The 20,910-nt window shown below is 42.9% G+C and overlaps 1 protein-coding gene across 2 annotated transcripts; it reads left to right on the top strand.

The window, feature by feature from the left end:
* Window positions 1–2,779: 2,779 nt before the first annotated feature.
* LOC133933736 (methyl-CpG-binding domain protein 5-like) lies at window positions 2,780–20,269 on the top strand. Of its 2 annotated transcripts, none has more exons than XM_062380929.1 (9): window positions 2,780–4,499; window positions 5,756–5,858; window positions 6,873–7,044; window positions 7,350–9,713; window positions 13,668–13,882; window positions 13,971–15,089; window positions 15,546–15,619; window positions 16,469–16,544; window positions 16,672–20,269. In XM_062380929.1, exons 1-9 carry the CDS (start codon window positions 4,387–4,389, stop codon window positions 16,732–16,734), a joined length of 4,299 nt encoding a protein of 1,432 aa, XP_062236913.1. In that variant the 5' UTR covers window positions 2,780–4,386; the 3' UTR covers window positions 16,735–20,269. The 2 variants fall into 2 exon arrangements, with proteins under 2 accessions (XP_062236913.1, XP_062236912.1); XM_062380928.1 differs by having other exon boundaries at window positions 16,466–16,544.
* Window positions 20,270–20,910: the final 641 nt, after the last annotated feature.

Raw genomic sequence — 20,910 nt, 5'->3', positions numbered from 1 at the left:
CAAACTACTACTTAACCATGAGATGAAAATGCACACAAGCTACTTAGTCTGATCATATTCTTTTAATATTTGGACATAGATTTTGGATGGAACACTTTCATTTACATAAGCTGCCATCCTTAATGGACCCCAAACTCAGTTACTCAAGAACCTTTGGCTGTGTCTCCCACTTGCCATTTTGATGTGATTTCTTTTTTGTTTTGTTTTTTTATCCTCCCCCCCCCTTGCTTAGACTGCATTGCTGTAACTCTCCAGTGCCTGTATTTCTGACGTTTTGTGCATTATCTTTCTTTACTGCTAGTCCTTTGCCTCTCACGCACTGCTTGTATGAAGTTTGCAGCTGGATTGTGTTGCTTTACCCCAACACATGTGCCAGAAACAGTTTCTTCTCTTCCAAAATATGTGTGTAGCAGTGCTGCATATTTTTCCTCTTTCTTGATTGTTTCAATTTTCAACTTTCACCTTATCAAATAAATCAGATTTACCTTCGCATGCCCCGAAAAATATATGAAGCTCACTCCGTTTTTGTAGTCATGTCTCAGATTCACAGACATCAGAGACTGCAGTGACGTTTCCACATTTCTCTCCTTTGTAATTTATGAAGTCACTTCTCCTTTACATCGATTGTGATGAGGGGCAGAATTAGTGCAGCAGGGTGGATTATATTCACGATGCATTTCTGATCTATTTCCGTTTCTTGTTTTTTTCCCTTATTGATGAAGCTGATCTGGTACAGTTGCTGATGTGATATTATCATAGTACAACCATTGCGTCTATCACAGGTATCTGGCTTTTGCGTCAAAACACTACAGAAGGACTTAATTGGTGTTTTTCTGCACAATAATTGTTATAATAATTTTAGCACTGATTGCTCAGTCTCCCCAAATTCCTGTTGGCTAGATAAATCCTTAAATAAGATTTTTTTTCTTGTAGAGTTAGTAATTTAGATGATCTGTTGCTTTCCCTTTGAGGATAATTGGATCATAGCCTCCTATAAATATTCAAATGTTTATAGTTTTCAACCTGCTCTTTGCTACAAAAGCACTGCTCTATGTAACTGCAGAATAATCTGCAGCGGAGCTCTGCATGTAACTTGTTTATTTCTGCGTCACACATTTTACAAGAACAGGATGTCGGTCAATCAAGTTCCATATTTCTGCCATAAAAGAAATCAGCATTATAAGGATAACAGATAATTTGCATGACATTCAATGTCCTCTGTGCCAATGAGGCTGACATCAGTTTCTGAAATGTATGAACACGACAGAAATGTGTACAAGCCATAGATACAGCACCCAGTGGCTTTTTTTGTATTGAGATCAGTTTTATTGATATTAACCTTAAAGAACACACATGGATTTCATTTGAAGAAAGACCTTCCGCATGCCGTTTTGATTTGTGGTTCAGTGTTGGAGTTCATGCATCGTTGGCACCCGTGTACATGCATTTATCATATGTGATCAGGCCATTTTGGGCTTTAATAGTATTTCTCATTCACTTTGAAGTATGGAACAATGGTGGTTTGCACATTTGTTGACATAAGATTAGGTTGTATTACAGTTTACAAATCCCAGTTCATGTGTCCTGCGTGTAGCATGTCCTTTGCCCCTCTAGCCCCAACATGTAGTTGATGGTGGTGGAGATGTACTATGACCTCAGCTATGTACATCGGTAAAGCTCTGTTGTTAGAAGGCCTTAGCTTGTCACTCTTAAAAATAAATATCCCTGTTAAATTGTTTTCGGGGCAGAAATAATTGAATTCAGTTTCCTGAGTGTTCTTTTGAATCCACAATGTCCCGAGGTTGACCACCTCTCTGCTGCTCCCTGGTCTTTTCTTGATGCTGTGAACAATGAAGGAAAAGAGGCCAAAAGAGTAATTTTCAAAAAGGAAATATCTCTCAAGAATAAAAGCTCTGAGATTAGAAAGTACTGTCAGTAATTTGCACATGGTAATTGTTGAGCTATGAGTCAGAGAATGTGCAGAAAAATGGTTCAGTTTTTACTCCTTTTATATGAGGGGGTGCTGGGTTTGACAGAGGTAAGCCCCAATGCAATTCTTCATCAAAATGTCGGTGGATCTGAATTTCATCGATATCATTATTGATCCGATCTGTCCATTGGTCTTGTTCTATCACTCCTGATCCAACCAAACCGAAAAGACAAAACACTGAAAACTACCCTTAAAGATGGAGGTGAAATATGTATCCCTGCCACGCACACCAACGCTGCACTAAGCACTTGGAAAATAACTTGTTTTTACCTCCGGAGAGAATACAACAATTGGAATTATGTTTTCTGTTACCTCTGCATTTTCCAAACGTGGAGTTGTTGGAAATGAGATTTTAACGATGAGGCCGTTGCTCTGATAGGACACTGCGTGGCTCTCCTGAGGTGATGAGGTGCCACTGTTGCCGCTGCGTATCTCCAGATAAACAGTAGACATTAAACTGCTGCTTCATTCTCACGGTGCCACGGCCTTGCCCTCCTCGCCTCTCCTTGTCTGTGGTGGTGTCGCTGGGGTTGGTCTCAGCCACTCACAGGGCAGTTATGAGTCAGCAGCAGAGAGGAGGCTTTACATGACGCTCCATCTCTCACAGACTGGATTCAGCCTGGTTTACCTGGTTTCTTTTGTAAATTTATTTAGGTTTATTTGTACATTTCCTATTCAGCCAGACTGGTATATGGATTTTTGTGGGCTGATACTCAGAGTTTTGTTCAGAAATAAAGATGGGTGCTATTTTCATTTCACTATAACGTGATATTTGAGAATCTAGTTTATTCAAATTACAATAATACGATTTCAATTGTGATTTAGGGACTAATTACCAGACAAATGTGATACTGACACTAATATGAACAATAGTAATTAACCATCAAACCTAAACCACCGAGACTCCACAGTGCTGAAGGGGTTGTAGGTTTTTAATCACACATTTTGTTACTGCACTGTGACATTCATTAACCCTGCCTTCGCTCATTTCGCCCCCTATGGGAGCTGTGCTGCAGCGGCAGAAGCCATAGAAGTAAAAAAGTAAACAACACAGTGAAAGTGAAGTTAACTACGTCTCAGTACTTCCACTTTATTATCCAGTGAATGTTGATTCAATGTTTCCACTGAATCTGACGGCTCACAGAATACAGTGAGGCAGAGAACCTTTTTTGAAGTTATATAGGATAATGTAGTTTTTTTTACTGAAACATTCAGCTATCACTTACTGGAATCATTTTTATTTAAGGTAACACAAGGTCTGGTTTCAACGTGGCACTAAAACCGGATTATGTGTCTATAATGACATTGATGAAAAAGATTGGCCAATGATACCTGATCTGTTTAATCGGTTTATTATTGGGGCATGTACCGGGCTGGTGGATCAATCTGTATCATAATACAACTGTCAGATAAGTCTCCGGAGGATGCAATACGTGATATGCATGATTGTCCCTTTTTAACAGGCCAAGTTTGGTTGTTTTTACATTTATGTATTCGAAATCTGGAAGAAAAAATCCCAAACTATTATTTCATGATCAATTAATCTGCCGTTTGGTTAATCCTTTTTCCCAACCACACAATTTTAACTGGTGAAAACATCAGGATCTCATAAGAAGTGGTTTAATATGAAATAGAAAGTGAAGCTGAAATGATAGATTGAGGTTTTGTTAGACAATGTTTTTTGTGACTTTGAATCCCTCTTTAATTTAAGATGTTTGGTATCTTTCATTGTAGTGACAACAATTTGCATTTTTTCCTTTCAGCAAGACGATGTAACTAATTGGATTTTAATGAAAACAGTAATGTCAGAAATTGAAGCGGCTTTTGTACAATTTATGTCTTTATGTTCTCAGAGCAGATTAAATTATCGATTTAGGCTCTTGCTCAGAAAATTGATGGCATTGACCATTAATTGCTCTTCTGTTCTGCCCTCACAGGAACCATGAGGATACCACTGCCCATCTGCGCTTGGGAGCCGATATGTTGAACATATTTTACATGTCCGACTGAGGGACGGATTTCTGGGCGGCAGAAGACAAATGATAAAAAAACTAGTAAAGCACAGTGCGCTCCAACTCCCCGATCCTCCCCTCTTCAGCTGGATGGCTCTGAATGACAAGAGGCAGTAATGGAAGTCCATGGGCAATTCAGCTCTGTAGCCATGAAGCAGCTCAAAGGGTAGGGTCTGCCGTGAGCTCGCTCACCCTACCCGACCACCCGCTCATCCACCACCCCATCAGAGTCCCACATTAAAGCATAATCCTGCAGCCCTACCCATCTCCTCCATCCTCCCACCACCATCGCTTTGGAAGACGAACATGACGAGCATTGCAAAGACACTGGTTGATGTCTGATTTATATACCTCTGAGGTGTTGAGCGTAAATCCAGTGGAGCAATGAATGGCGGAAAGGACTGTGAGGCAGGAGATGAGAGGCAGGCCGCCCCTGTCCAGGTCCCCATTGGCTGGCAGCGCAAGGCAGAGCGTGGCAGAGGGGTCTTATACTTAAGGTAAGAACTTCATAGATTGATCATTTCCAAAACCAAATCTTTGCAGGTTTCATTTCTGTTAAATTGTTGATATTCTTGAAATCTTTGACAAAGAAAGCCAAGTGATTTCAGTAAATACATTATTGTGCTCTCTTTATTTACAATATTATTTAACAGAAAATAATCAAATTGATGGATCTGAGAAGCCAGAACCAGAGATTGATCCACATTTTGGCAGAATAAAGGAGTTAAACCTTGTAATATCGCCTCTGTCTCATCTCTAGAGTAGCCAAAAATAGATGACTACTTTAGTACATAAATAATTGATCTGATGTATTACTACTAAACATCTGCTTTTGTTGTCGATTCCTTTAAAACCAGAGCACCAACAGGTTTGTTCACCTTCTCCACACAGATGGTTCCTCTTAATGGATCGCCTCTGCAGGGTATCAACACAAACGTGGTGTTTTTAGTGTTTCTTTGATGTAATGATGTTGCTCACTGTGAGGACTCATGGTTATAGAAAAGCATTTTTCTATTATACAATTATCCTAGAATATAATCAACTTTGGTAGGTTGCTGTTGTCACAATACGTTGTCCTGTAACAAGTGAAGTGCTGCTCACGTTTTCACAGATATGAAAATAACTTTGGCAAATTTCTCCAGCCTATCTCCCCCTTAATAAATAAATAAAGTCACTCGGTCAGAAAATCCACTCAGCTGGTGCATCAGGGACTTTGACTGAGATTGATGTGGACCTGAAGTCGTCCTTCTTGGCACATGAACACCAGCACGTGTATTTACCAGCCACAATGATCTAAAGCACTCGGCTGGTGTCAGGTTTATTTTCGGTGTTGGAAAGAATCCTGCCTACTTCTGTGACCGTAGCCTGGTACTGTCACAGCACACTTTGTATTGCTCATATTCACAACATTCTAAAATGTCCATTTGCTGCACTTGCTCGATAGAAGCAACCAATGGTACAGACTGTTCTTTCATCTGTGGCAGGTTTGAAATGTTCCACAGGAGGATTTTGTTTTAGGTCACAAAACATTTAATCTTTTAAAAAACGTTTCATTCTCATAGGGCTAAAATATAAAAGTTAATTTGACAAATATAACTATATGATTTCATGGTTGCAAGCCTTTAAAAGAAGCCCAAAGAAGTTTCTAACCCAACTAAAAAAATAGAAGGTTTTTTGTGCTCTGGAGCTACACCAGCTGAAGTTTGTCCTCGGCCTAATGCTGTTGTGTGTCTTTTTTTGTGTGTGTGCGCAGTCCCAGTGGCTCGGTGCTGTCCAGCTTTGAGCAGGTGAAGACCTACCTGCTGACAGATGGAACCTGCAAATGTGGCCTGGAGTGCCCACTCATCCTTCACAAGGTAATCAATTATTTTGTTTGGTTGATTTTCCAGCTTCCTCTCAACTTGGCTCTACAAAATATAACATAATTAATAAGGTAAAGGTGGAAGTCACAATCTGCTAATGAAATTAAAAAGCTGTCATCCAAAAATTGGAGCTAAGCAAGGTCCCCAAACAGATTAAAAACATTTTTACAACAGGTTTCTCTCTTCAGCTGTTCACATTGAAAAAATATGTGGAATAATAAAGTGCTTTAGCAGATGACGTCAAACAGGATTTTCGTTTAGTTCAGGGGATCATATGTTGGATCTGGTCCCTGCTCTTTCAGGTATTCCTGAATAGTTTGTCTTAGAGGAGAAGTAAAGGTCAGTGAAGACATAGCTTGCAGAGGTTTCAGCAATTTTTATTACAAAATTAACATTCAAAAAAATGAAAGAAATGTTCCATGAGCCTTGTAAAGATTTCAACTGGTTAACCTTGACATATTTTATTTTTCCAGCTATTTCACCATGTGTTATATTTGGCATTTATGAATGTAGGTAGTAAGGAGAGAAGGAGATAGAGGGAGGAATGAGGATAAAGATAGTCCGTGAGGAGGAATTCACGTGACTCTAGTCAAACCAAAGTGCATACAACTTCTGACGGGTTACTCTTAAAATTAGGCTTTTGTTTGTGTTGAAACAATCAATTTTAATAAAGCAAATATAAACAGTCAATCCCTAAAGATTATCCCCACTCCATTCCTCCAAATGCTCAGTTGTTGACTAAACAATTTCGAAACTTAAAATCGATCTACTGATTTAATACCTGATATTCAAAATTGAGCTCTTTGGCACCATGAAGTATCAACTCAATAACTTAACCATGCCCCCCCTCTCCTGGATCCACATCATTCCTGAAAGTCCTCAGATAATCTCCAACCACAGATAAAAGCTTACTATTATTGTTAAATTCACGATCATTTCACTTGAATAAAGAATTCAGTAAAATTGACATTTATTTAAAAGCCATACATAATTCCTCTTGTTCCTCAGGTGTTCAACTTCGACCCAGGGGCAGCTGTCAAGCAGAGGACAGCGGAAGACGTGAGAGCAGATGACGATGTCACCAAACTCTGCATTCACAAGAGGAAGCTTCTGGCCGTGGCCACCCTGCACAAGAGCATGGTGACGCACCCACCTCTGACACTGACCAGTCCAGGAAGAGGTACGAGTACCTATAAATACATTCATTACAAATCAGCTGAGCTCAATAAACAAATTCAGTTTGTCGGTGGCCCTCAGACACACAAAGTAAGACATGGTGAGGTAAGTCAGGTGGCTGGTGCTCCTATCCACAGAAACATTGTATGTGCTTCTGCAGTAAAGAAACACAGTAATCAGCCAGGTTTAGAGATTAAGAACTTTAGTGTAGTAGTCCCAGCCCTTGTAGCTACTGTAGTTAATGACTTAACTGTCCTGCCACATATTTTGTCCGATGTGTTAACTCAAATGTGCTTTGTTTTCCTCAAGGTACATCACATGTGGCTGCCGCGCATTCCACGACTCAACGAGCAATAAGGAATAAACCCCACGACGGCCTGTCCAATGCTGTTGGCCCTGACTGCAAGAGTCATTTCAAGATGATGATGGCAGCAGGACAACAGCAGCACAGGCTGTATTCACCCCAGGAGATGAGTGGAGCCCAGCACCCGGAGCTCTACTCTGGGTACAACAGGCCACAGAGGCTGGGCAGTGGGGAGCCATGCCCCAAATCCCCATACAGGGCTGGGTACGGAGGCATGTTGAGCCCACCTCCCTCCAGTGCAAAGCTATATGGAGATGGGTCACAGTCTCCAAGTGCGGACACTCTGGGCAGCCCTGAGGGCTTTCCAAGGAACAATCCTTGTGGTTTTCCAGGAGCTGGCAGTCCCGGCTCAACTTCCATCCATGTGATGCTCCATGGCTCCCCTGCGAGCCAGCCATCCTGCGCCATGACAGGGAGGACTAGCACGCCCCTCTCCCCAACAGCCACTGCCAAAAGCCCTGTCATGAACATGAACGTGCCACGGGGCAACTTCCCCCCGGGTATGGATATGTCCCGAGTGGCTTTTCACCATAAAACACAGCCGTCTGTGCATACAGTGCCACCCACCCCATCCATACCAACCTCCTGTTCCCTTCAGAAAAGGCAGTTGACTTCCGAAAAAGACCCCTTGGGCATCTTAGACCCTATCCCCAGGAAACAAGTCAACCAGCCTCCAACCAACGCCCAAAACCCTTCAAACTTCCAGCCTAACATCCACTCTCAGGTACCAATGATGAATGTAAACATACCCCCTCCTACCATTGTTCCCTTGCCAAGCAACTTACCTTTACCAACAGCAAAGCCTGGGCCTGTGGGGCATGGTGGCCATGGTCAGAGGACTCAACAGGGTGGTCAAGCTTCTTCCATATCCCCCTCCCCTGTCACTTCCCCTGTCCACATGACTGGGCCTGCCATTGCGAGAATGGAGGCCTCCCCTCATCGCTCACGCTCATCCTCCACCTCATCTGATCATGGAAACTTTGCAATGCCCTCTGGGCACCAGGCCCCATGTGGCCCCATGAAGGTCCCTCCTCGTTCCCCCAGGTCCGCTATGGGATCTCCCAGACCGGCCATGCCCTCCAGCCCCTCCACCAACAAAACAGACTCACTCCACCAGTACAAAGACTCCCAGCTGTTGCCTGGGATGGTAAACTCTATTGGATCCCAGCAGCATGGTAACCCCATGTATTCACCCACCTCTTCCTCCTCATCATCCTCCTCTCTGGCAACCCCTAGCGCTTCCCAGAAGGGCCACCCAGGTCTCCTGGGGATGCCCCTCAACCAGCTCCTCAACCCACAGAACGCCACTTCCTTCCCCGCCAGCAGTCTCTTGTCAGCTGCAGCCAAAGCACAGCTAGCAAATCAAAACAAACTCAGCGCTACTGGCAACAGCACTACTGGCATGGCTGGTGGTGGAGTTGGTATCGGAGGCATGGGGGTGGTTGGTGGAGGGAGCGGTGGGCACCCTGGCTCTCTAACCGGCCCTCGAGGCATGGAGGGACACAGCACTTTAAATCCCATGCTCCCGCCAAACTCCGCCATGCTGCTCAATTCTCCTGAGGGCCAGAGTGGTCGGGCAGCTCTCAGAGACAAACTCATGGCCCAACAGAGGGACCCCATGCGCAAACGGAGGCAGTCGTCCGGTGGTGCTGCTGTAAACCACGAGAACAGTAACAACATGGTCTACAACATGCTTAACAAATCAGGCATGGGTGGACCCCATATGCCAGGAACCAGTGCAACTGAGCAGCTGCGAAAAGTGGGCAGACTTGGGAACCTTCCCCCAAACGCCTCCATGGCCCAGCTTCTCCAGTCCATGAGCTGCCAGAGCTCCCATAACTTGACTGGGAGTAGCCATCGTCCAGGTCTTAGCCCTGGTCCAGGGCAGGGTCCTCAAGGAGCTCCACAGCTGCACTACAACGACAGCACAGGAATGGTTCCTGGTGGCCCTCAGCATAATCTGCATGCTCAGCAGAGGCTGCAGAGTCCAGGAGATGTAATGCAGCACTGCCGGAACATGGACTCCTCTGGAGGCCATCTGGGCACACGTCCAGGCCAGTACCCTGACATAATGGCCCAAATGCAGGCCTCCTCCATGAGTAACTGTAGGCCAATGGGGCCAGGTGGTGGACCAGTGGGCCCTAATGGCATGCCGCTGGGACGCCCCAACACCAATCCCCCGCCACTATCCCACCCTAGCCCTCATCCTTCACAGCAGAATCTCCTTCACAGTATGGGGCGGACTAACATGGTCGTGATGCAACATGGAGGGGGTGATGGAGGCTGTACACAGAGCATTTCTGATTCAGGTGAGATGTCAGCACTATAGCACATCAGGTCTGCTGGTAGGGCTTAAATACTATCACTAATCTCATCATCATGCTACAGATTTTCCTTTTTAAAATGGCAATAAATGTATTCCTGTGCCAGTTTCAGAGGAGCCAGATTCGTACATTGACTATGCATTTCCCCTCCAATCTCAGTGATAAGCTACTGGTGAAGCTGTGGTTTCTAAGGTAATGAGTAAACCAGAACCAAACCATTTAGGTGATGGGCCCCGAGCCTGGACAGTGTAGCTGTAGCTCCAGCATCATTGAGCTAATGAGCAGGCCCTTCATCTTTGGAAGCTCAGCTAATTGTCAGTCAACCAGTGTTTCTCTTTGTTTTATTTGTATACTGGCGTGAGTCAATGGTGTTAGAAGATGGGAATGGGATCTGCATCATGCTTTAAGGGAAGCAGCCCAGATAGGGTGTTCTTTAGAGCTTCTCCCTGCTAGCTGGTCACTATAGTAACGATGGACCCTGAATAGAGACCGGAGTGAAGCCTTTGATGAGGGTTTTCGCCTGTGTGTGTGTGTGTGTGTTTGAATGACTGTGTATATGTCTGCCACTTGTGTACTACAGTGTATGTGCGCTTATCTTCATTTGTGTGCATATGAATGACTTTGTGTGACTGTAAGTGTGTGAGAGTGTGTGTGAGAGTGTGTGTGTGTGTAGGCACATTCATGTTTGCATTTGTTGTGAAAGCACTGAAAAGACCTAGGTCTTATTTTTCTCCCCCACCTCCCCTGCTTGCTGTGGGACCGGGCGATGGGTTTATGTATTCAACATGCATCTGTGTGTCCTCATATGGTTTATAATGGAGATATCACCGAGGTCTGCTGCAGGCCACCTGCTCTTATCACCAGGTGCCTTCTGTATTTCTCCAAAGTCCAGTCATTGAAATTCAGGTGGTCCAGTGTGGGTCAGGGGGTAGAGCCGATGGGGAAAAAGTCATTAAAAATAGTTTTTTACATTATTTATTTGATGTCCTCAACAATCATCAGCCTGTCCATATCCACTTCTTGAGTTTAAAACATGAAATAAATATTGTGGTGTGTAATGCTGTTTGTAAATGGGACATTGACAATTAAGGGTTGGCATCATGAGAAATTCTAAATTCTTAGAAAAACTGGTTTTAAAAGCATGCACCAGGTTAGTTGAAGTATATATACTGTATTTATTTTGGTTTCATTCCATTTAAAATCACATTTGTACCCAAAGATTCTATTTTTAATTGATTAATTAGTAAATTTAAACTAAACCATAGGGGGAAAATGAGCTCCATGCCACTGACCCAAATACAACCATGGCCATGTTATAATTTCTCATAACTGAGCCAACATACAGGAACAACAGCAGGAGGAAGTGAGGCGACCTGTTGCATTCTGTTGTCAATTTGATTTTTCCCTGTTATGTGGCTGCTAATCTCTTCTTCTGGTGTTTTTTCTACAAATATCCGGCGTTTAATCCTTTTGGAGCCATCTACCTTGTCACCGCCAACTCTCATCATCAGCTTGTTCGGGGAATTAACAACCATGTGTATTATGTTAATTGGTTGATTGTTTTCTAGTCACTTATTAAGCCTCCTCACAACAGAGAAAACTGACCACCTGCCTGCTTTTATACATTATAGCCTCATACTCTTTTGGGATGTTAACGCTGCTGGGCTTAGTTGCCATTGTAGGGGAATCGTGTTTTTATGTTTGCCTTCAGGAATTTTCACTAGAATTATTAGTACAATTGAAATTTATCATGTGGAATGATAAATTTCCACATTTATCATTCCACATGATAAATGTGGAATTTATCATGTGGAATGATAAATTCCACATGATAATTGTGGAATTTTTCAATTCCACAATTAATTGTCATAAGTCATGAACATCTTTGTGTCATAGCTATCGTAAAGTTGAACAGGGGACCATTTTAGCAAAATATTTCTCTGCTGTGCATCTAGTCGTCTAAAACCTGCAAGGCCTTTCATTTTTTCCGTTTGCCAGAGACTATTCAGAACCTCCCAATATGACCAGTACAGCAAATAAACCCAATTCAGCTCAGTCATTCAGCTGACCAGGATGGTGACACAATTCCATAAGTATTAAGCGCTTAGAGGCTCTGGGGATAAAATACAATTTTGTCACCAAATGGCAGATGTTATGCTGCAGAGTAACTCTGTGCATTGTCTCCTACTTGAAACTAATTTGAATGACATGCCAGGGATCGTAAGAGCATTGAAAGCTCTTTGAAAGTGGCCTTGTCAGTGGCTTCTTAGCATTAGCCTCATACCATCTGTTTCTAGACAGCTAGCAAGCTTTTGAACGCCCCCCCCCCCCCCCCCCCTCCACTCCACTCTTGCCATCAACAAATACTCCAAAGTTCATTGTAACCCCCCACCCAGCTGACTGCCCCCCATCCCCCAGCAGGCAAAAATCACACCACCAACCCTCGTAACCCCCCCTCGTCCAACCCAACCGACTCCCCCCCCCCCCCCCACAAGCTTCCTGGCAGCGGACAGAACCACCAATCATCACTTGGTTCCCATGGCAACCTCCCTTGGCAACAGCCGTCACTATATCATAGCAGTAGTGGAGGATGTAGGGGGAAAGGGGGGGAGGGGGCTGGCCGAGTCATGGCTCTCAGTGTTGGAGAGGAGAGGGAGAGAGGGGAAGAAAGACAAGAGGAGAAAAAAAATGGAGAACACACACAGCTGCCCTTCAGCTACGTAGCTTCGCACCAGCTGCTCCAGTCACTGCTCACACACGCACAAACACACTCTCACACACACACACACACACACACACACACACACACACACACAGCATTAGGCCTCAGAGATTTTGTATCTGCGTCGGCTTTGTCTGCATAACATCGCTGCTGGGCTTTCTCATCCATTGATACATTTGTGGCCTTGATGTGTTTCCTTCATGTTCCGTCCTTGTGTGCTCTGCCAACAGGTCTGTGCTCCACATCGAGCAGCTGTGTGTGTCGGCCAGTTTGGATTGCGACAGATTGTTAACTTTTTTTTGTTTTATTGCGAATGTGTCTGTTGAGAGGAACTCACTCAGCCTTGCTGTTCATGTTCTGGTGAGCGCAGTGAATGTGGAAAGGTTTACATTTTAACAAACTGCTCAGCAGACAGAACAGTGGTATATCCTGGACGACAGCTTTTTAAAACCTGTGTGAAAACATTTTTCTGGATTACTATATATATGTATTACTATAGAGTGCACTGATCGCAAAAGACTAAGTGGAAATGCCGTTGATTATGCACAATCTGCTCTTAGATAGATATAGATAGATAGATTACTTTGTTCATCCCCGAAGGGAAATTAAGTCGTCATAGCAGCCGGTACATTTGAATACAATAAAATACAATAGAATAAAATATAAAATATTGCAGTAGAAACAATAAAAACAGAAACACAAGATAAATGGGTAGATAAGGTTATTTGTGCACTGATGTGTTGTGATGACATAATTTAATAATTCTAAGTTACTTTGACCACCACAAAAAAAAATTCAACTCTTGAGGAACCATGATTTCAGTGAAAAGGGATGGCCTCATTGCTGTCCTATTTCATTGATGTACTACAAGCATTAAAGTGGTTTATTGACAAAGATGTATTTTTTGGTTTTGAATTGAAAATATATTCTTTCAGGGACTTTGTGACTCAGCAAATTTGGACTATGGGTGATGTTTTCCATTAAGGAGTTTATTTTTCTCGGAAGTTGTGAAGAGCGTCAGTTTTTTCTTAATGTAAGCTTCGTGAAAACAACACAATTTAAAGAAATGCTAAATATACTGATCCTTATGTACCACTTGGTATTTCCACGTTCAAATGTCCCTTTACTCTTTGATTTCAGCTTTACTATTTTAAAGGTAGCACAAAAAAGGCTGCATTGACATCCACTTGACTTCTTTGTCCTCTTGGTTTTTGCAGGAAACCCATCATCCCTTGGCTGTGGTGTGGGAGTCCTGCCACCACATGTGAACAGAGGTCAGATGTACCAGCAGCAGGTCCACCAGGGCATGCAGCAGGTGGTGGCCTCCCATCCGGCCTACCAGGGCCAGCAGCACTTTTCTGACAACACACCCTACACAGACGGCAACATGGTCAACGCTGGCTCCATGGCCTGCCTCTACCAGAACTACCAGGTGGGATGAGTTGCCAGTGGCATTTCAGATGACATTCCAAATTCTTAAAACATTTTCATCATGTTTAACCTTGATGTTGTGTCCACAGCAGGGGATGTTGCAGCACCCACAGTTCGGGGATGGGCAACAGCCCCAGGGAGAGGGGCTTCCATGTACACCTAGCTCTGACAGGGGGCCCGGCGGGGGCCCAGAGTCGGTGGACGCCATCTACAGAGCTGTGGTGGACGCCGCCAGCAAGGGCATGCATGTAACGATAACAACCACAGTGAGCGGGACCACGCAGTCGAGTCCGGTGCCTGCCCTAAGTGCCATGAGTGCCTTCACTGCTTCTATAGGGAAGCCTGTCAACCTCCCCCAAGCAGTTAGTGCAGTCCTGCATGGGCACCAGGAGGGGGATGCGTTACCCCTGCACACCAGGCCGAGGCAGGTGAGGCCAGGACGGGGTCAGAAGAACATGGATGCTGGAAAGATGACTCCAGACGGCACTCCTGAGGCCAATGATTACTTCCGTTCTCCTGGCCGTGGTACTCCAAGGGGGCAGTGGGACGGGGAGACGCAGCACGGAGGAGGTTTTGACACGCACAGCAACAACAGCACCTGGGGCGGCGAGGAATTTCTAGAGTGTTCAACCCAAGTACGGAGTAGTCCGTGCATGGAGCGACCCGCCAGTTTGGCTCCCGCCCCTCTCTGCCCCAGTGAGAGCTCCAACGATCATGGCCTGGCTATGGCCCACGATGATGGATATCGCTTTAATAACTGCAGCCGGACTCCTGTAAACTACAAGGAACGTCTCGAGCAGACAGTGGAACGCTGCATCCATATCAACGGTGCCACCCCCCATTTCAACACCCGCGGCTATAATGATGTCCTAGGTCCCCCACGGCAGGAGCTGACTGGTGATGACCAGTCGCCCAGCTCCTCCACGAGCCTGGAGGGTCCCCTGGCCACAGCCAAAGACTACAGCCACTACAACGGCCACTTCAATGGTATGGCGCCTAGTCCCTCAGACACAAAGAGCCTGAGCAGTGAGGAAGACTTGCGGCAGCCAGACTCTCCCTCATCAGATCTGCTTCACTACCGATCCAGGACCTTCAACATGGGGGAGCTGGTCTGGGGACAGCTGAAGGGCTTCCCGCCCTGGACTGCCAAGCTGGCCGGGGACGAACAAGTGCACAGCGCTGCTATGCAGCTGCGGGAGCAGGCGAAGGTGAGAAATCAGTTTGGGACCACCTGTCTACATTTTACTAGCCAACTTTTTTACTAAATAAGTTTTTAGATTGACGACAGATTTCAGTGACTGCACCAACTCACCAGCCAGCAATGTTCCCTCTATAGAAACATTACAAGTTCTGTAGATTCTTGGATTACCATGTGTGGTGCTTGTTTCCAGCAAGTCAAAATGAGGGATTTTGACTTGATTGCAAGTTTAAAAAGTCAGAAGGAAACAGGACTTTTTTTCCCCCTGGCCATAACAGCAGATGGATTCCAAAATGCTCCAAACTCACCCTTTTACCAGCCAAATCAGAATTTTGCCAAATTTGCTAGTACACATGTAAAACTGAAATACTACTGTCAAATTCTGCGTTGTTTTACTTGGAAGGGAATTCTGTCTCCTGTTCAGCAACCTTGAATGTACTGTAATATTTTACTGTTGTCCAATCAGGTAGAGCCAGAGAAGCTAAAGACACTAACTCACGACTTGGAGGCCCTCGACCGAGCCGCCAAACGAGGCCTGAAGTAAGTAAATCTGAATAGAATATGATGAAAAAATAATATTTTACTAAGATCCATTAACAAAAATTAACCAGGATCTGTTTTTAAAACCAGCTCCAACACTGTGAATGTTCCAGTCTAGAACAGGGCTTTTTCTAAACTGTAAATCCGTCAATATAGTGTAAACCAGTTAGCCAAGCACCTTAACAAAGCATCCTAGAGCAGATTAACAGTGTTTTCTCTAATGTTTACATGATTCCTTGGCCATCGCCAGTAGAGGAGTTGGTCTTTCTGTTCTTTTTTTCCCAGTGAGTCATGTTCAACGTCATTAACGCACAGGAAGCTGAGGCTCACTGACCTCACTGTGTTGCCAGTGTTGCATCTTGAACGATGCAAAGAAAGAAAGGGCCATTGCTCTTTGTTCCCAAAATAACATGTACACAAATGTCCAAGGCTGTTTACGCCTGATAGCTCTGTATACGTCATAATGTCTCACCAGAAAAGGTTCAGCGTCAGAGCCTCCACTGCCAAAACACAGAAGAAGAAATGAGAGCATTCACATGGGTGTCATGTTCCTATCACTGCTGATTTAATGCCAGAGCTGATAAGAACCTGTCTACTGCAGAGTCCGCTGACCCAGCAGTAAATCCTGATTGTATCCATTCCCATTATAGACAAAAGCCAAAACAACAGTAAGTGGGTGTTGGTTGGGATTCTGACTTCAGGTGCTTTACTGTCAGAAACCTGGTGTTTTAAAGATGATGTCATGAAGCAGCATGGCAAAAGTTCTAAAGAAAAAAAAAACACCTGCATTCCCTCTGGCTTGCGTCCGCCCAAATGTTTACAGTGTAAATTGTAAATGTTTTCCAGCAGACCGGGGAAACTGAATAATCACTTGGAAGCTGCTATCCACGAGGCCATGAGTGAGCTGGACAAGATGTCAGGCACGGTGAGTGTTTACAACTTTCCATGATCCTCAAAGAGGGATCTATTAAAACATATTTATCTCCATGAAGAAGCGTTTTCCCTCCACCTACCTGTCCAGCCACCGCCATAACGTTTCTCTCCGTCTCTAGATCCCATCGAGGGATCGTCAGGTGAAGCTCCCGAAGCCCAAGAGGAGGAAAATATCCAGATAACATTGAATGAATGTGTCGGCCGGGGAACGTCCTCAAAGCCTTGGCAGACTTGTCCGTTCAGCCTTCACGCGATCTGAGCTCTCTAACAGGTGCTACACATGGACAAGCGGTGGTACGTCGTTGCTCCATGACAGGAACTCAACTCGTTGACCGACCACAGAAGGTGCTGGAAATTCCAATCACAGAAACAGTTTTACTGGTTGAAAGCAAAAAAAAAAGAGGGAAAGAAATTGAGAAAAACATCAGAAACGGTTGCAATTTGTCTACTGCTCACTGAATTAACTATTTTTTTCTAGTATAATATAGTAAAATAAACAAAAAAAAAGCTACAAGTATTACCTTACATATTTAAGAAAAATAGACAGTCCAAATATTTCTGATACATTTTCAATATGTATATAGATAATCCTGAAATTTCATGCTATCAAGAAATGTATGTAAATATTGTACAATGTCATGTACAAGCGTACCTAATGCACATTTTATCTTTTATTGTACAAAAACAAAGCAGAAGAAGTGTACCAATGTCTTGGTTTCTATTCAGAAGTGCGGTTGCATACGGCCGCATGCATAGGATAAGTAAGAATACAGCCTAAAGCTTTTATATGAGGAACTGTAAGACGTGCTGTTTTTTTAATTATTATTTCATTTTTGGTATTATTTTCCCCCTTTGTTTTTTGGAATAAGGGAACAGCAGTGGAGCAGGCACGAGTATATGAGTTCTCTCCATTATTACACTTCACTCCAGTTGTGCTCATTTGTACTGATAAGATAAAAAAACACAGAATGAACTTTACCAGCAGAAAGTGTTCAGTGATCCCCCCCCCCCCCCCCCGTCGGATCATCTTTGGTAAATCTTCTTCTGCTCGTTTACAGGAAAATCGTGATATTGTGGTTTAATGAATAGTAATTTGAAGAAAAGTCTGGTGGAGCCGGTGAATTGTTCCAGTTTGACAGGCAGGCGAGAGAAAATTGGTTACCTGTCGTTCTGAGAAGGAAAAATCCACCTCACACAATTATGACTGTATCCAGTGTCAAGACAATGACTAATCTCCCCCTCATTTTGATTATGAAAGTAATCAAACTTTGTATCCAGTTTCTATCACTGAGAACTACAAATTACATACAGACTCCAAATTCACCCTACTGTTGGACTGGCTGGGCTCCCGACTGTGGAGCTGTCCGTGGTCCTGCGATTATTTATGGCAAGTCATATATCGTCCTCGCGATATTAAACAACGTTCTCGCATGTTTTCCTGATATCACGGTCTGTGTCCTTATTGCACTCAGGCCTACATGTGCAGATGCATTACATATGAAGCATTTCTCCTTCAACTACATTTGAACGCCGGTACAAATCTCCTCTTTCTTTTTCTGAGATGATCTAAATCCTGAAAGGCAACACAAACTCCTTTCTAACGGTGGATTTTACCTTCTCTGAAAACCCAGAATCATTTGACTGTTGTGATTTACGTTTGTACAGTAATTTTAACATTTTGTTCCTCCCATGATTCTAGTCATGTTCGCCACGGCTATAGCTTTAGGTACAGTAACCGACCTCAGAGTCTAGATCATGAAAACGAACACTAACTCAAGAGCAGTGGAAGCATTTCTCACATTTAGGGGCCTTGTGTGTATTTTCTTTCTTTTTTCTTATTGTTGTAAATTATTCATGTACAGTACTTCATATTTATTTTAAGCTTTACAAATATGCTAGATGGCAATAATACTACCGAGAGTTGAGAACTCAAGCCTTATATGTGTATATGTATGTTTTTTGTGAAAATATCATGTATTCATAGTTCATTACAGAGGTGGTCGTGTTCCCTTTTATTTAAGAAGCGAGCATTACAGTTAACACTTTGATTCTTACAGCGAGGCTTTACCAGTTTTTGTTACAGATTGTTTCATGGAAACTTCTCGGCTCAAGAGAAGACCATAATATTTATGAATATGCTCATCTGAACGGCAGAGGGGATTTTGTGTTGGTAGTAAATGCAGTTGTGAACACTAACAAACTTATCAGAAGTTTCACGACGAATCCTAAATGGTCAGCGACGCACAGTATCGGGATAAACACACACACAGACACACACTCCTCCAGATCAACTAATAACCTGAATTCACTACATAATTACTAAGTGCAATATACCAGTCAATAGCAAAGAACAACCGTTCTAGAAACACTGCATCTCTGATTTTCTTGTGTACACAACGTCAAATAATTGGGCTGTACTTTTTCCTCTGACATGTACTCTGTCTTTTTTTTTTGATTGGGGGGGTTACATTATTATCCTTTTCTGGCATCCTAACCTGAGGGCCATGAAGTAGTAATTTATTTGTAGCTTTACCTTTACACATTAACTCCGACAGTATCATGTTTTAAAGTGTCCTGAGGTATCCAGCACAGACTAACCCTCCGAGATAAAAGTTCCATTTAAATACTTGAACTCTTTAGTAGAAATTAACTATATTTATGTCAAGAATCCCATGTTTGATCACCTTATAAACGAATGGTACTCAAGATTATTCTTCCTCTCGCCAACTAAAACATGACAACACTACCACTACTAAAAATGTGCACAACTTTTGGATTTGCTCACAAGTTTTTGTGAAGGTTTTAAGTTGACTTGTAACCAAGAGCTTCAAAACCCAACTCTGAATCTTATAACCAGTTGCAACAGGTCTTACTTTATTTGTTAATGGGTTTTCACCTTTAACCACCTTAAAGTCATTTGTGCTTTATTCTCAGATGAGATCTCTCACTTATTTGTAGACAGATGACTTTGTGCACGCTAAGAGAACACGGACATTTCGAATTTGTAGCGGCAAAGTCTAATAACTTCCAAAAATATCAGTATTACTTGATAAATATCAGACTCAAATGTTCTGTTTGGCGTCGAGAACCACGTGAGCTCTTTCGGTAAAGTTCATTCTGCCCAGCCCCCCCGCCACCCATTTTCTTTTTGTGCAATGACATGCAGGAACCCCGGTCTCATGTTGGGAACCCGTTTGTTCTGGATCTGTTATATCAGTTTCATGTTATTTGTGGTTAAGAGTTCAACGCATTTCTTTTTTGTGTGTGTTTTTGGTGTGTGCGTTTATTTTCTTTTCCTCCTCACGCCTGTGATTGTGTGAGCGTGTTGAGGTGTGTGTTGTTTTTTTTCCCCTGCTCTTTTAAATCTCCGTTCCCTCTACCACCCTATTTCCTTGTCAGTATTTTATTTTTTCAACTTGTAATTAAGTATATATTTTCTCACTAATATATACTTTACAGAAAATAGACTTGCGTGAAGTATGATGTGCACTTGATTGCTCTTGTTTATTTTGTTTCTTTTTGCATTAATGTGGGCTAGGGATAGTTTGTCAGTCCATTATTTTGAGATTGTTTGGACTTTTTTTTAATGGTTTGATGTAAGCAGCATTTTTTTGTAAATATTGTGAAACATTACAGGTCATGCAGTGATGTAACATTTTGAACAATGTTGCACAGATGTTTAAGATATTAAAAACATGGTCACTCTTACTTGAATAATCTGGTGTCACGTGTTTTTACTTCTGTTTCCGGATTTTTTTCCAGATTATTAACTTTATTCGAGTTTAAAATGTGATGAATCATGTATCAACTTCAAAGTGTCGGTGATGCATTTAAAGGCAATATTTCTTGATGAACACTGGCCTCTAGTGGGCAAATAGGATAGCACACATTTTATGTCGGCTAATGAATGATTGATCTTGTATCCTCTACCTAAGATTATAAGGTAAACTAATTCATAATCATGTAATTTAGGTTTAATTGTAGCTTGAATATGTTTGTAGTCTGTAAAATCCCTATATATATTTAGCTAATGCAGTTTAAGGACTTGTTTGCCTCATCTGTTAAGGATGAAGATCATGCGATTCGATCAAAAGCTCCAGAACTGGACGTCATGGTGAGATTCAGTTACAAGTTAACACTCACTCACTGAGGTGGCTTTTTGTTAAAACTCATTCTAATATTAGTTCTATCAAATGAATGACGTGGAAATGTAGGTTATATACACACTGGTGCTCTGTGGTGAAGGGGATATAGGTCCATACAATTTTGTGTACATAATACAACTTTGGACATTGGTATCTCTTTCTTAATGCATTTTATTGCTGATATATAACTCTTAATCTGCTGAACGAAACTAA

Source organism: Platichthys flesus, chromosome 22, assembly GCF_949316205.1.
Source record: "Platichthys flesus chromosome 22, fPlaFle2.1, whole genome shotgun sequence".
Lineage (NCBI taxonomy): Eukaryota > Metazoa > Chordata > Actinopteri > Pleuronectiformes > Pleuronectidae > Platichthys > Platichthys flesus.
The sequence above is the reverse complement of the archived record's forward strand: the minus strand, read 5'-3'. Positions and strand labels throughout refer to the sequence as shown.

Coding starts and splice junctions, on each gene's coding strand:
- LOC133933736 (XM_062380928.1), top strand. CDS start 4,387: ATGAATGGCGGAAAGGACTGTGAGGCAGGAGATGAGAGGCAGGCCGCC. Junction 13,883..13,970: donor GCCTCTACCAGAACTACCAG/GTGGGATGAGTT, acceptor TTGTGTCCACAG/CAGGGGATGTTGCAGCACCC. Junction 16,545..16,671: donor TGGACAAGATGTCAGGCACG/GTGAGTGTTTAC, acceptor CTCCGTCTCTAG/ATCCCATCGAGGGATCGTCA.